This window comes from Sinocyclocheilus anshuiensis, unplaced genomic scaffold (assembly GCF_001515605.1).
Source record: "Sinocyclocheilus anshuiensis isolate Anshui unplaced genomic scaffold, SAMN03320099.WGS_v1.1 scaffold155, whole genome shotgun sequence".
Classification (NCBI taxonomy): Eukaryota; Metazoa; Chordata; class Actinopteri; order Cypriniformes; family Cyprinidae; genus Sinocyclocheilus; species Sinocyclocheilus anshuiensis.
The window spans coordinates 1158294-1173506 of NW_015549572.1; the positions used below are offsets into that span (position 1 = coordinate 1158294).

The window sequence follows — 15213 nt, forward strand, 5'->3', positions numbered from 1 at the left end:
CAGTGACGTTACTGGATTTTTATTGCTTACTTGACATCATTTTCCCTCTATGACACTGGCTTTTAAAATCTAATTTCCATGAGTTTACCAGTAAATTAAATTGGCTGTTATTAGTTTGACGCTTTTTGAAGAAGATTCGCAATGTGGTACCAGAGCGTGTGACGAAGGACGGCTGTAAGATCCTATTTGTGTATTGAAATGCCAGTCATTTTGTACAGTATTCTGATTGGTTCAAACGAAGCACCACCTACTTAAATAATCCAATAACTTCCGCTGACGATTTTTGAATGCAGAGCGGTTAATGTTGGTTTACGACTCATAAGGGCAAAGTAGCAGAAAAATACTTGTCTCATTCTTGACATAGAAACGTTCGCAAAAAACTACAATTAACAAACTATAATCTGAGATGGATCCTGCGTTGTCGAAGCTTCTTATCGGGCTCGCTGTCAATATAAGTCGTAGTGATGGTAAGATGCTTGTTTGCTAGCTGCTAACGTTAATCTTTTACAGACACAAACTGCATCATGAAATCAGTTGATGTTAAAAATCAAATCAAATAATCGCAAATTAAACTTAATACGTACCATTGCAACACATAGTGATTGCTGGCAGTGGAAGGTTTCTAAAGTTTCAACGTTGCACGAAAAAAACAACATAAATGTGTATCTAAATTAAAAAATATGTAAATAATGCAAAACACAACCTGTCATTTCTACTTGGGATCCCTATGTCTTGTAGGATTGCTAGTTAATGACTGAAACATACACACTCTAATTGGCAGGGATCGTTTTAAAAGGATAATTTACCAAATACAGGTGCATCTCAATAAATTAGAATGTCGTGGAAAAGTTCATTTATTTCAGTAATTCAACTCAAATTGTGAAACTCGTGTATTAAATAAATTCAATGCACACAGACTGAAGTAGTTTAAGTCTTTGGTTCTTTTAATTGTGATGATTTTGCCTCACATTTAACAAAAACCCACCAATTCACTATCTCAGCAAATTAGAATATGGTGACATGCCAATCATCTAATCAACGCAGAACACCTGCAAAGGTTTCCTGAGCCTTCAAAATGGTCTCTCAGTTTGGTTCACTAGGCTACACAATCATGGGGAAGACTGCTGATCTGACAGTTGTCCAGAAGACAATCATTGACAATCTTCACAAGGAGGGTAAGCCACAAACATGAATTTATTTAATAGACGAGTTTCACAATTTGAGTTGAATTACTGAAATAAATGAACTTTTCCACGACATTCTAATTTATTGAGATGCACCTGTAAATAAAATAAAATATTGTAATTTACACTTAATGTCTTAACTCATGTTCTTCCCATATGATTTGGCTTCTTTTGAAAAACACGAGATGTTGGGCTGAATGACATCCAAAATGTATTGTAAGGAAAACAGAGATGCAATAAAAGTGAATAACACTGCCTGTTTTCCACCACTGAAGAAGTCAGTCATGAATGATCTCAAAGTTCAACCAAGAGAATGCTGTTTGTTTCCCGTCAATGCAGGAAGAATACACAGTGCCACTGTGAAAACGGCCAATGTCACTAAATCTACAGTGAATGTGGAATGGGCTGAGAAGGGCATTACTAAAGGAAAAGAGGTTGGTACTGAATTTGTTGTAACATGAGAAGTTTTCCACTGCATAAAGCAGTTATTAGAATTTTGGCCACAGGTTTTGTTGGTATTTGCACGTGTACAGCCAAAGCTCTAGGATGTCATGCTTCACTAGATTAATAAACCGATTCTCCCCTAGGTTGACATGGATGAGCTTAAGCAACTCAATTCTGACCTTATGCAACACCTTCAACCAAGCCGCCAAGAGAAGCCTGAGTCAGCACCTGGCCATTTCGCTGCACCTGTGTCAAAACCAGCAAAAGTGAGTCCTGTATTTCTTTTCTAAAATTCTTATTTGTTCAAAATGCACATTTGGTTTTTTAAATTTGATTCAAGTATTGACTATCCACAGTCCACACTGTCGTTTCACAAAGGATTAAATTGAATCCATTTGTTCAGACAGTATTTTCAATATCTGGTATGTGCATGTTAGTTACCATGGTAATGCTATAGGCATCAGCACAATGTCTAGACACCTTCTTCTACAAAAACTGAGAGAAGCTGTCAATGTGAAAAAAGAGGAAGACCAGTGCTGCTGAATGAAAAAGGCATATGAGAAAACATAAGCAGTACTTTATTCCAAGCACATTGATGCACTGTATCTGAAATCACCCAGACATTTTTATTGCATACCAATCACATTTGGCAATTTTGAGTTAGCCCCACCCATGTGCATGCTGCCTCAGGGGATTTCATACAAAGACACCCCAAAACTTTGGTGTTTCAGGACCCTTCAGAAATACACACATTTCTGCAGTGTTCAGCCATTTCTTTGGTAAATACACTAATATTATGTCAAATAAGAGATAAATGTATTGTTTTTTGTGTACGAACAAATAGTACTTTATCATTTTCCTTTAAATGTAAAGATGAGTTTTATTAGCTTGCACAAAGCTAATCTCAAGGTCAAACCGTTAGCCTTACTGAAAGACAGACTGCCAATGAATTAAACATGTGAACTACAACACTGTTTTTTATTCATTTTGTGTTAAGTTATTCATTTTTATTCGTTTGTGTTTTTTATTCATTTTATGTTAAGTTACAAATAAATGCACCATAAATTATATAGAACATATTATTTTTAATAAATTAACTATTTTTAAAGATGGGCTTAAATGGTACAGTGCCACAAAACATATGCCTACTATAGCCGACACAAGCTAACCTTAAATAAAAAAAAAATTAACATTGAAAATGACTATGATGTATAGTCCACAGTATATTTAAAGGGGTCATATGATGCTGCTAAAAAGAACATTATTTTGTGTATTTGGTGTAATGAAATGTGTTTATGCGGTTTAAAGTAAAAAAAAAAAACACAATATTTTCCATATACTGTACATTATTGTTGCTCCTCTATGTAGGCCTGTCACGATAACAACTTTTTGTTGTGCGATATATTGCCCCAGAAATAATTGCGATAATTGATATTATTGTCATTTTAAAGACCATTTTATGCCACTGAATATATAATCATAATGTAAAAGCATAATAATGCAAGAAGGCCTACACACTTCCAAATGACAACAAACTTTTCATTTTTAAGAATATTTAGATCATGGAAATTAAGTATCAAAATATTAGATACCTTAAAAAACCTGAATAAATAGTAAATATTTTCTAACAAAAAGTGCAAAGTAGACAAATAGAAAAATGCACAAAGAACTTGTATGGAGATTTTTCAATCTACAGATTTTCCCTGACCTTCTTTTCTCTGTAAATGAAGGGTGCACACTATTGCTGAAACACACACAAACTACTCAGCAGTCAGATGCCCGTATGCACAAAGGCACAGATCCCTAAACAAGACCATATCTGCAGACGGCCTAGCGTGAGGGGAAGCCCCGGCTTAGCGTGAGCTGAGGCCGGACTATAGTGAGCTGAGGCGGCGGGGTCGAGAACGGCGCGCCCGGCGGATCCGACGAATGAGCGGCAACCACATGTGACGACCCCAGGCTGGATTCCGCTTCGTCCACGGTGAAAGTTGATGTATTCCCTCAGCGACCAGCACAGATCAGCTCTAGGCATGACGAAGCAGATATCGTCCTCTTTTGGAAGACCAAACAAAGTAGTTTCGCTTTCACAACGAAGCACACAGCGTCTTCACGACATGGCTGCAGCGTCAACAAAACTACAGTGAGACTAAAAGTTACGCCTTCTTTCTTTGCGTGAACATTTGGGCGGCGTTATGCAAATCTTCCCACATAGTGAGGTAGATATGTGGGGGCGTGTTAGAACGAGCCGTTTTAGGTAGGTGTGGCTGACTCTTAACTTTTATAAAGAATATCTCTTTGGATTTGAGACTTTAGTCTTTGCAACTTTACAGATCTTCTTTATGCACCAAGAGCTTGTAACACTCCAAAGAGAAAGGAAAAATTGAAATCGCATCATATGACCCCTTTAAGTTCCATGCATGTTTTTATAAACATATCTTACATTTTAAAAGGAAAGCATTGTCTTTTTTCACCATTACTCACTGTGGAACCATTTAAGCCCACTTTGTTTTTCAATGAGGAATTCCTCTAATTGCAAACTTTGATCAATTTTCTGTGTTGTGTTCTGTGTTGTAGTGTTTAATAACAGTTGTGTGCTTTTATCTTACTAACCTTTTACCTTAACTTACTTATTATGGAGAGACCTACAAATTGCACACTGTTTAGCACCATTATATAATAGATGTCTGCTAATGTGTATCATTTGTTTTCAGCGAGAAAATGCCGAAAAAGAGAAAAGACTACAGCACCTGTCCAAAAATCATAGAGGCATGTCACCTTTATCATGAGGGCACAATAAAAAACTTGTCTATACTAGCAAAACAGTGTGGACAGAAAGTATTTGAGGGAGAGAGAGGTTGAATGTTATTGGTACAGGTGATGAGTGCTAGCAAACATTAGTAAAAACTTTTTTTTTTTTAAATACTTCGCTCTCACTGAATAAATATATTTATGTTTTACTTCTTTAAAATAAATAAATGTTCATATTTTTGTGAATCATTCATGATGTGGGCTTATTTGGAACACATGCGGGCTTAAATGGTGCCGAAGTACCAATTAAGCCCATGCCAGACTTTTGACATTATTCATAAAATATTTTAATTGTATATTCTAAAATGTACATAAACTATTTAATACATTTTAAAATGAGAGATAAATCATTAATTTTAACAAATTATTTTTCTTATAAACAATGTCTATATCTATGAAAAACACCTAAACTTAGACTTTGGTGGGCTTTAATGGGTACACTTACCCTACCTACAACACTGCTCAGAAAATCAGATTTCATTGCGTCATTCATAAAGTTTTTTTTGTTTATTTCAGAACGTCAGAGCATCAGAGCTTCATTTAAGGTCATCAAGAATACCTACTGCTTTAGAACGTAAGTTATGTTTGTTGTACAAATTCATAGTTGGTCTCCTGACCTGCACCAGTGTAAACTTATGCTGTGTCTCCCATTTGAAGCTGGTCCTCAGGATTGTTCGTCTGAAGAGTCAGGTTTGCATGAAGTGCATGCTTTCTTCATGTTCTCTAATCACACACATTATGGTTGAATTATAACACTTAATCAGGGTGTCTCTTCCCACTTCTATCCACATGATCTTTTCTACAAATTATCTGCTTATAGAAATCAAAAATAGTCTTTAAATGACTGTTTCTGTCAGTCCAGAGAGGTCTCATATGGCAGAGATAGTCATTAGTTCTAGCAGCGATCAATGCACTTTGGATAATGGTTTCTCACTTTTGGTTTTATGTAACAATAATTGTTCTTTTCATCCATTTAAAAGTTACTTTCTGTACTGTTTTTCTGCACATTGTCAGATACTATAAGGGTGATACTGTTGTCCAAATATATTGCGGATTGAAATAGTCATAACAAACATTTTTGGAGATTCTTGTACTGTCCATAGAATCACCTTTGGATTGATTGGCAATGTTGACCATGGAAAGCTCTTTATTCTACTCTATTCTAGTTTTGAATAATAAACATGAATAATAAATCACACTGTATTTCAGAGAGTTCACATAACATAATTTCGTCCCCTTTCAGCTTCTAGTAGGATGACCACACGTCAGACTTGCTTGTTCCGACAGCCTGGCCCTCCACCTGTGGTCTCTGCAATGGCTGCAGAGGAAGTTCTCTCTCACGATCTTCCCTCATCTACGATCCCTAAACCTTCAGGTATGTCTAGACAGTACATCAGCATGATATTAAAGGGTTAGTTCACCCAAAAATGAAAATTAGCCCACAAATTACTCACCCTCAAGTCATCCTAGGTGTATATGACTTTCTTCTTTCAGACGAATCCAGTCGGAGTTATATTAAAAATTGTCTTTAATCTTTCAAGCTGTTTAATGACACTCAGTGCGTGTTGCATGCATCAATCCAAAAGAAGTTAAATAAAAAGCGACCATCCATAAAAATAAAAAAAAGTGTCTCTCACGGCTCCGGGGGGTGAACAAAGGCCTCCTGTAGCGAATCGATGTGTTTTTGTAAGAAAAATATCCATATTCAAAACGTAATAATCACTTTAATGTAGCTTGCGCCAACAGTCCTACACGGAAGCAGTTCCGGGCGGATGACGTATGAGTTCAGAGTTGCGCATGCACCGCTCAGAAGTGACGCATGCGGAAGCGCAGGGGAGAGATCAAAACAAAACACCGATCACTTATTAGAAGTACAAAACGAAGATTTGTAAAGAATGTCAGAGGATTTCGATATAAGCCAAGAGGAGACTTTTTGAGACTTTTTTGCTAAAGTAAGGAAACTTTGCTTCCTTTGCTCCTGTTAACAAACGTTGGTTTTCACGAGACTCACCGGCGCATGTGCAACGCTGAACTCATACGTCATCCGCCCGGAGCTGCTTCCGTGTAGGACTGTTGGTGCAAGCTACGTTAAAGTGATTATTACGTTTTGAATATGGATATTTTTCTTACAAAAACGCATCGATTCGCTACAGGAGGCCTTTGTTCACCCTCCGGAGCCGTGTGAGAGAGTTTTTTGTTTTTATGGATGGTCGCTTTTTATTTAACTTCTTTTGGACTGATGCATGCAACACCCGCTGAGTCCCATCAAACAGCTTGAAAGATCAAAGACCATTTTTTATATAACTCCGACTGGATTCGTCTGAAAGAAGAAAGTCATATACACCTAGGATGACTTGAGGGTGAGTAATTTATGGGCTAATTTTCATTTTTGGGTGAACTAACCCTTTAAGATATACAGTGTAGTATCAAGTTGTTTTGCATTGGAATTAACTGATATTGATGTATCCTGTTTGAGGTGAGTGGACTGTCAGCTTGGAGACGGCAAAAAATCATTGTCAAAACATCTTGCATATTTCATTAAGTTGCTATCTGGATTGTTAGTTTACCAGAGGAGACTTGTTTCGAAGCCAGCTTCTCCTCTGCTACCAACCGCTGAGGCTATTTGTGAGAGTGAGGCTTCCAAATGTGCCCCCATGGGTCCACCAAGTATGTACTGTTTTGGTTTTGTCATGCTTTCACATTATTGATGTGGTGGTTAGTAACATCTACAACACTTGACTTATTTTGACTTTTTAACTTTTAGGCCATCGCATGTCTCAGGTCTCAGAAACAAACAAGATGGCAAACAAACGGTTGTCTCTAGCAAAAAATTCTGAAGCACAGAAGAGAGGAAAGGTACCTTAAATAATTATTGTTGTTCAATTTACTGAACCATTCAGGTACGTTTACACAACAACGATTGTATTCAAATCTGAAATGTTTTTCCTTTGCTGTTTTAAAAACGTTTCGCATGCAGATGACGGTTTTCACAATTTTGCTTTTTTTTTTTTTTTTTTTACTGTTATCGCAGAGACAATAACAGTATCGTGTTTAAAAACCTGTTTTCAGAAGTTTGCTTTTTCAAGCTCCCAAAACATTGTCGTGTAAATGAACAGCTAAAATGCATAAAGTTTTCCGTTTTTAGTTGAAAACGTTATTGTGTAAACGCCCATTCAAAGCATTTTTTTTCCTGCTGCATTGGACTTAAATTAACAATCTGATTTATTTATTTCTATTATTTTTGTATGTAGCATTTGATAACTTCATTATTTAGTTTTATTTATTATTATAATGTTTATTATTTTATAATTAATAATTATTTAATTTTCTTCTGTATGGTCACATTTATTCTTGTAGTCTTGAAGTCTGTGAAATTTGCTCCATCCAATTTTTCTCCATCCAATTCAATTTTTGTTCCTAGTTTGGAGATACAAGTCGACCTAATAAGCAGTTTTACCAGATGATTGAGGAATACAGAGAGACCCTGGAGAAAGTACCCATGTCCTTGTCTGATCCTGTGAGTTAATGAGCATAATATTAATATCAACATACAAGAATTTCATATTTTAACACAAGATGTATCTTTTAGGTCAAACCTCACCGAATATGTGTCTGCGTTCGCAAACGTCCGCTAAATAAAAAAGGTAGGTTGCTAATTTGACCTCTCTTAAAGGCACAATATGAACGTTTTCGCCGCTAGAGGTCGCATTTTCAAAACCATAACAAAGGCGAAGCTTGATGACGCTATGAAGGAGGATGTTCACGGATGAGGTACATTTTTTTTTTTTTATTACCTGTACCTTCCACAGTTATTTAAACCGCAATAAATTATACAGAGAAATCAAGCAAAGAACATTTACATTGTCAAAGAACATTATGACTGTCTTTGGTCTAGCGCGAAAAAACTCCCCTTATAATCAGTAAAGCTGTCTATACACGGTTTTATGAATGAATCTCTTACATCATACGTACATCCGCACTTTGTTTATGATGAGAGAATTCGTGTGAGAGCTGAATTCAGTCAGCGAGCAAAAAACTCATCTGAACGCCTCTGATTGGCCATTGCCTTCATAAGCTCAACGGACTCGTGTGTGATTGGTTATAATGCACAACACTGTAAAAACGCGTTAAAAAATCATGGTGCAACATTGAGCAGATCTAAATTTAATGCTGCGGTCAACACTTTTCATTTTCATTTTCACTTTATTCACGACAGCCGTAATGGATTAGTTTAACTGCAGCAGCATTTGTGTCCATGTGTTGCCATAGTTTCTACAAGCAGAAACTGAGGATATGCGGAGATTATGTCATTGATAGGCGACAATGACCAGGGACGAGTCATTATTGAAAATTGGAATTTCTATGGATTTACAAATCCTTGGGAACTTTTGGGATAACTTAAGTACACAACTGCATGAAATATATCACACTGCAAGTAGTTTTTGGATATTTTATTACGAAAATCTTACATATTGTGCCTTTAATGAAATCAAATTGATTCTTTGCGAGTTTCTTACGCATTTCTCATTTATTTGTGTTTAGAATTGGCAAAGAAAGAGATTGATGTGGTCACAATCCCTGGTAATGGAGCCCTGCTGTTGCATGAGCCCAAGCAGAAAGTGGATCTAACCAAGTACCTAGAGAATCAGACCTTTCATTTTGATTACTCGTTCGATGAAGATGCCACTAATGACTTGGTTTACAGGTAGATGCTTGTTTAGAGTTTCTGTTTGGTATTTATTATCATTTATCATGTTAATTACCATCCATGAACATGACAAGTGTTGTTTATTCAAGGATCAGTTTACGATCTAATCTGTCATTTCAAACCTTTTTTTTTTTATTTTTTTTTTTATTATTTTTTGGAGAAACTGAAACAATGCTTTATTATTTGCATGGAATAGTAACTGATGACGGAATTTACGTTTTTGGAGGATTTTTCCTAAATAATGGAATATTATTTTGTTATAAACATGGCAGTTTATTCAGTATTAATGTTTAATACAGAAAATATTCAAATGGTTATGAATTGAACCTTTAGGTTCACCGCTAAACCTCTGGTTAAGACCGTTTTCGAAGGTGGTATGGCGACATGCTTCGCATATGGCCAAACAGGCAGTGGAAAAACCCATGTAAGTTGTTTTGTTTGTGCTCCCATAACAAAATTCCCAAACATTTTTCCATGTTCTTCATCTAAAGCGTTATTTACAGACTATGGGTGGAGACTTTTCTGGAAAGAGCCAAAACAGCTCTAAAGGGATTTACGCCCTGGCAGGTGATTGTAACTGTCAAATGTACTTTACATAGTGGCCTGTTACGTTTATCCATGTTTACTTATGCATTAATCCCTCTGCATACCTCACAGCACAGGATGTATTTACCCTCCTAATGCAAAAGAGATATGCTGATATGGACCTTTGCCCGTATGTCACCTTTTTTGAGATCTACAACGGCAAGGTTTGTACATATTGTATTACATGTTTCCAAAACAATTCTGTAATGTCTTGTCAAACAGATGGTGGAGTTTTTGCTTTTCTGTCATTTAAGTGCAAATAAACCTCAAATTTCCAAATGCCTAGACTAGTGTACTTTATATGCTCAATTAAACAAGTGTGGTATTAGTATTTGGTTTTATGCTGATTTGAGTTTTGATTGTGGTTGTAAGCATAAAGTACTTGTTCAGGCACGATGGTGAACTGTTTGTGTGCTGCAGGTGTTTGACTTGTTGAATAAGAAAGCAAAGCTGCGTGTTTTGGAGGATGAGAAGCAGCAGGTCAATGTTGTTGGCCTGCAGGAAGTGCCCGTGTCATCTGTTGATGATGTCATCAAGATGATTGAGAGGGGAAGTGCATGCAGGTAAATATTAATCATTAAAATTTAAAAATATTAATAATTTTTAAATGAACCCTTTAAATGTAATTTGTCTTAAATGACTGTTTATGCTATAGCTCTGTTATTTTAGAATTATGTATATGCTTTTATAGTGTTTTGTAATATTTAGATTTTATTTATATATGTGTATATGTATGTGTGTGTATGTATATGTATGTGTGTGTGTGTGTGTGTGTGTGTATATATATATATATATATAAGGGTTTTTACTGTAAATCATATTCTTCTATAAATGACAAAAGATTTATTGCATTTTTCTTTTTCGTCACTTTGAGGGCTTTTGTATAAGGAACAAGCTCATTATAAAATGCACAAAAAGTTGGTTTCACTTTGAAGTACTTAGATTTGTGTATTTAAAATTTTCCCAGCAGAAGTATGTTGTTAATAACGAAGTCATCTGTTACCGTCTGTTCGGGGAGAACTTATAGACCACAATATCAGTGTGATCTTGCGTTATTTCCTCATCACTTCTCGTGTACGTTTGGTTGTGAAACATAGTTTGCGAACCAGACAGTTGTTGGCGATTCTTCCTATTGTGAAGTCATGCCATGTGGAACCTCCTGTCGCCGATCCATCGTGCAATGTGAACACAGCAGCAACTGAATGCTACCCCAGATAGTCGTGCGGTGTGAAAACAACGATGATCCGATGATTTTGGGCAGTTTTAATTTGAGTAATCTTATGTGCTTTTGACATGATTTCTGTATGGCTTTAATTTTATTTGACCTTTAGTTTATTTTAGTCATTTCCGTTAGTTGACTAGGCAACATTTATTCTTATTTCTAAGTTTTTCATCTAATATTTATTTCATTTTAGCCTTATTTCATTTACCAAAAACTTTTTAATAGTTTGAATGAACAATAACAACTATACCTCACCTCATAACAGAACGTCTGGCCAAACGTTTGCCAATGCCAGCTCATCGCGTTCACATGCGGTTTTGCAAGTAATTCTAAGGCGGCGGAATTTTCTCCATGGGAAGTTCTCTCTGGTGGACCTTGCTGGGAATGAGCGTGGCACTGATGTCAGCAATAACGATCGGCACACCATAGTGGAGACCGCAGAGATCAACCGCAGCCTGCTGGCTTTGAAGGTGCTTTGTCTACTGTCTAGTGTCTACCTCACCAAATAGGTCATCTCTATATTGGTGTTTCTTTTAAATTCACATTATTTTTTCCAAATTTGATCAAATTACATATACATTTACATTTAGTCATTTAGCAGACGCTTTTATCCAAATCGACTTGCAAATGAGGACAGTGGAAGGTGTGAAAACAACGATGATCCGATGATTTTGGGCAGGTCATTCCACCAGGAGGAAACATTTAATGTAAAAGTCAGTGAAAGTGATTTTGTCTCTCTTTGGGATGGCACAATAATGTGCCGTTCACTTGCAGAACACAAGCTTCTAGGGGGCACATAAGTCTGAAATAATGAATTTAGCTAAAGGGGTGCAGAGCCAGTGGTGGTTTTGTAGGCAAACATTATAACGCAGTACACGTAGCAAGTTTTTTTTTATTTTTTATTATATAATAAAAATGAAACTAACACTACAATAAGGTGTCATTCGTTAACATTACTTAATGTATTAATTAACATGAACGAACAATGAACACTACATTTATTACACTTTATTAATCTTTGTTAATGTTAGTTAATAAAAATACAGTCGTTCATTGTTTGTTCATGTTAGTTCACAGTGCATTAACTAATGTTAACAAACAACTTGTGATTGCATTAGTAAATGCTGAAATTAACATTAACTAGAATTAATAAATGCTGTAGAAGTACTGTTCATGCTTGGTTCATGTTAACTAATGTTGTTAACTAATGAACCTTATTGTAAAGTGTTACCAATAAAACAGATAGAAAAGAAAAAGAATAGAGAAAGCTAGTGTTAGAGGCCTTTTTTCTTTTTTTCTTTTTTTTTTTAATTGTATAATTAATAAAACGAAAACAGAATACAAAAAGATTAGAGAAGCTACTGTTCGTTTTTTTTTTTAAGAAAGCAAGCCGTAAGTAAATGAATAGAATGTCTAAAAGGGGCATGTTTTTTTGTTTTTTTTAAAGAATAGAATTAGAATAGAGACTGCTAGAGTTATAAGGTCAAATAAAGATGGAGTAGATGTTTTTAGCCGATTCTTGAAGATGGCTAATGCCGAGTTAACACTGTGATTTTAGCCCTGATTTCGAAATCGCCAACAAATGCCCGAAATCGGAGGCAAATCGGTGCTCCTTCACGTGAGTGACAATCACGCAGTGTGAATTATCAAAGACGCGATTGTGTTCTTTTCGGCTCATTAAAAATTAATATTGCAGCCACGTTTATTTCAGTTTATTAAATAAATTTATTAAAATAATAAATTTATTTCTTTATTAAATTTAGCTCTTTTTTTAAATTTTTTACAGTTAAAGCTGAGGTGGTTATTTATACAGCTGATGATTATAGCTTTTGTTTGCTGCTCACTTATATTGCAAGAAACCCATTTTTGTCTGTACCCATTTTTTTTTACCCTTTTTATAAACCCAAAGGTACTTACAGTTTTAAAGCAATAGGTTGTTCATGTCTTACCTGACTCCTCAGGAATGTATCCGGTCTCTGGGTCAGAACAGCGAGCACATCCCGTTCAGGATGAGCAAACTCACCCAGGTGCTTCGGGATTCCTTCATTGGAGAGAACTCTAGGACCTGCATGGTAAGAGTGAGCTAGGGTGATTATTAATTTTCGCCTGTGTGTGTTTTAGGGCTCGAATTGAATGCTATTATTTATTGTAAAATGAATCTCCTTCTGCATTCTGCCTGTTTCAGATCGCAATGATCTCACCGGGTATGAGCTCTTGTGAATACACTCTGAATACACTACGTTATGCAAACAGGTGCTTTTTATCTTCCTCGATTTGAACTGATGTTGCTCTGATTGACTGAGAAGGCCCTCTGGTGGTGCGATTTAGGTATTACAATCATTTGTGGGTGTTTCTGACAGGGTAAAAGAACTGAATGGTGTGTCTAAGGGAGCTTCAGTGGAGAATGGTACAAAACTAGAGCTTTCTGAGGAAGGAGACTCCTCAGAGGAGGTGAGTGAATCAGGCTGTGCATATTAAATTTAAGTGGCAGGACTTTCCTCAACAACTCTTAAGGCCCGGTTTCACAGACGGGGCTTAGACTAAGCCAGGATTAGGCCATAGTTTAATTAGGACATTTAAGTTATTTTTTATTAACATGCCTTAGCAAAAAGCATTACTGGTGTGCATCTTGAGACAAAACAAAGGCACTGATATGTTTTAAGATCAGTCAGTGTAAGTTTCTTTCAGTTGAAACCGCTCAGAATTGTATCAATAATTTAATCAAGAATTATTATAATTATTATAATCCTGCTGTGTGAAATGAGTTCTGACTGAAACACACATTGGCGATGACCTACAGCCAATGAGAGAGCAAGATACAGGGCAGAGGGAAGTTCGGGGAGGAGTTATAGACCAGAATATCAGTATTTTAATAGATATATGAACGTGAATACACTCTGAATACACTACGTTATGCAAACAGGTGCTTTTTATCTTCCTTGATTTAAACGCATGTTACTCTGATTGACCTAGAAGGCCCTCTGGTGGTGCGATTTAGGTATTACAATCATTTGTGGGTGTTTCTGACAGGGTAAAAGAACTGAATGGTGTGTCTAAGGGAGCTTCAGTGGAGAATGGTACAAAACTAGAGCTTTCTGAGGAAGGAGACTCCTCAGAGGAGGTGAGTGAATCAGGCTGTGCATATTAAATTTAAGTGGCAGGACTTTCCTCAACAACTCTTAAGGCCCGGTTTCACAGACGGGGCTTAGACTAAGCCAGGATTAGGCCATAGTTTAATTAGGACATTTAAGTTATTTTTTATTAACATGCCTTAGCAAAAAGCATTACTGGTGTGCATCTTGAGACAAAACAAAGGCACTGATATGTTTTAAGATCAGTCAGTGTAAGTTTCTTTCAGTTAAAACTGCTCAGATTTACACTTTAGTCTGGGACTAGGCTTAAGCCTTGTCTGTGAAACCAGGGGTTAGTTTCTGAAGTTATAATTTTAACCAGTTGCCTTTATTTCTGAATGAAATGAATTATGAATGTATAGCAATTTATTATAACGTAATAGTTTCTATTGTGGGTTTATAATCTAATCCAATTTAAATAACTGTCTTGAGTCTTGAAATACATTTTATGTATTTAGAGTCTGAGAAATGTGGTACAAAACCGCTAAAATTTACGTATTTCGTATTTTTCTGTTCTCCCAGCGTTTGAGGCTATATCCCAAGTGTCTGAGATGGAGGAGAGGTTTTATGAAGAACTGAAGGTTTGTAGCTTTCTTGTAACCTGCTCTGAGTGGGCAGCTTTGTTTTAAACCTCACAATCATTCAAAAAGTTGCAAAACTCCCCAAAGCAATCAAGTTACAAAACGCCTTTTGCTATTTGTTTACCCCTGAATGCATTTCTTCAGACAAGCATTTTTTTAAACGGCTCAGAGACCTTGGTTGAGTCATAAGATAAGTGGGTTTTGTGTTCATCTCTTTCTCATTCCTTTTCCAGGGGTGCAGTGAGGTTGCAAGATCTATGGAATATCCCTCGTTTGATATCGTAGCAAATTTACCAGAGATTGACACATTCATGAGGAAACTGCAAGGTATTTCATTGTAATCCAAATAGACGCATACATTACCATTCAAAAGTTTTTTACGTGGTTTTTGAGAGATGTTTCTCATGCTCATACAGTAATATTGTGTAACATTAGTACAATTCAAAATAGCTGTTTTCTATTTTAATACATTTTAGAATGTAATATATTCCTGTGATGGTATAGCTGAACGTTTAGCAGCCATTACTCCAGTCTGCAGTGTTACATGAAC

The 15213-nt window shown here is 36.2% G+C and overlaps 1 protein-coding gene across 1 annotated transcript in view; it reads left to right on the forward strand.

Moving 5' to 3' along the window:
• The first annotated feature begins 252 nt into the window (after positions 1-252).
• Positions 253-15213, forward strand: part of LOC107657458 (kinesin-like protein KIF2C) — an 18967-nt gene continuing 4006 nt past the window's right edge. Inside the window, exons 1-19 of the mRNA XM_016445551.1 lie at positions 253-467; positions 1524-1618; positions 1772-1894; positions 4953-5010; positions 5094-5126; positions 5680-5811; positions 6999-7103; positions 7201-7292; positions 7858-7953; positions 8026-8080; positions 8979-9141; positions 9478-9568; positions 9648-9711; positions 9802-9893; positions 10150-10292; positions 11217-11421; positions 12913-13023; positions 13137-13204; positions 13312-13402. Of these exons, the coding sequence (XP_016301037.1) occupies positions 407-467; positions 1524-1618; positions 1772-1894; positions 4953-5010; positions 5094-5126; positions 5680-5811; positions 6999-7103; positions 7201-7292; positions 7858-7953; positions 8026-8080; positions 8979-9141; positions 9478-9568; positions 9648-9711; positions 9802-9893; positions 10150-10292; positions 11217-11421; positions 12913-13023; positions 13137-13204; positions 13312-13402 (1878 nt within the window). The 5' untranslated portion in view covers positions 253-406. The remainder of the gene's footprint in view (positions 468-1523; positions 1619-1771; positions 1895-4952; positions 5011-5093; positions 5127-5679; positions 5812-6998; positions 7104-7200; positions 7293-7857; positions 7954-8025; positions 8081-8978; positions 9142-9477; positions 9569-9647; positions 9712-9801; positions 9894-10149; positions 10293-11216; positions 11422-12912; positions 13024-13136; positions 13205-13311; positions 13403-15213) is intronic.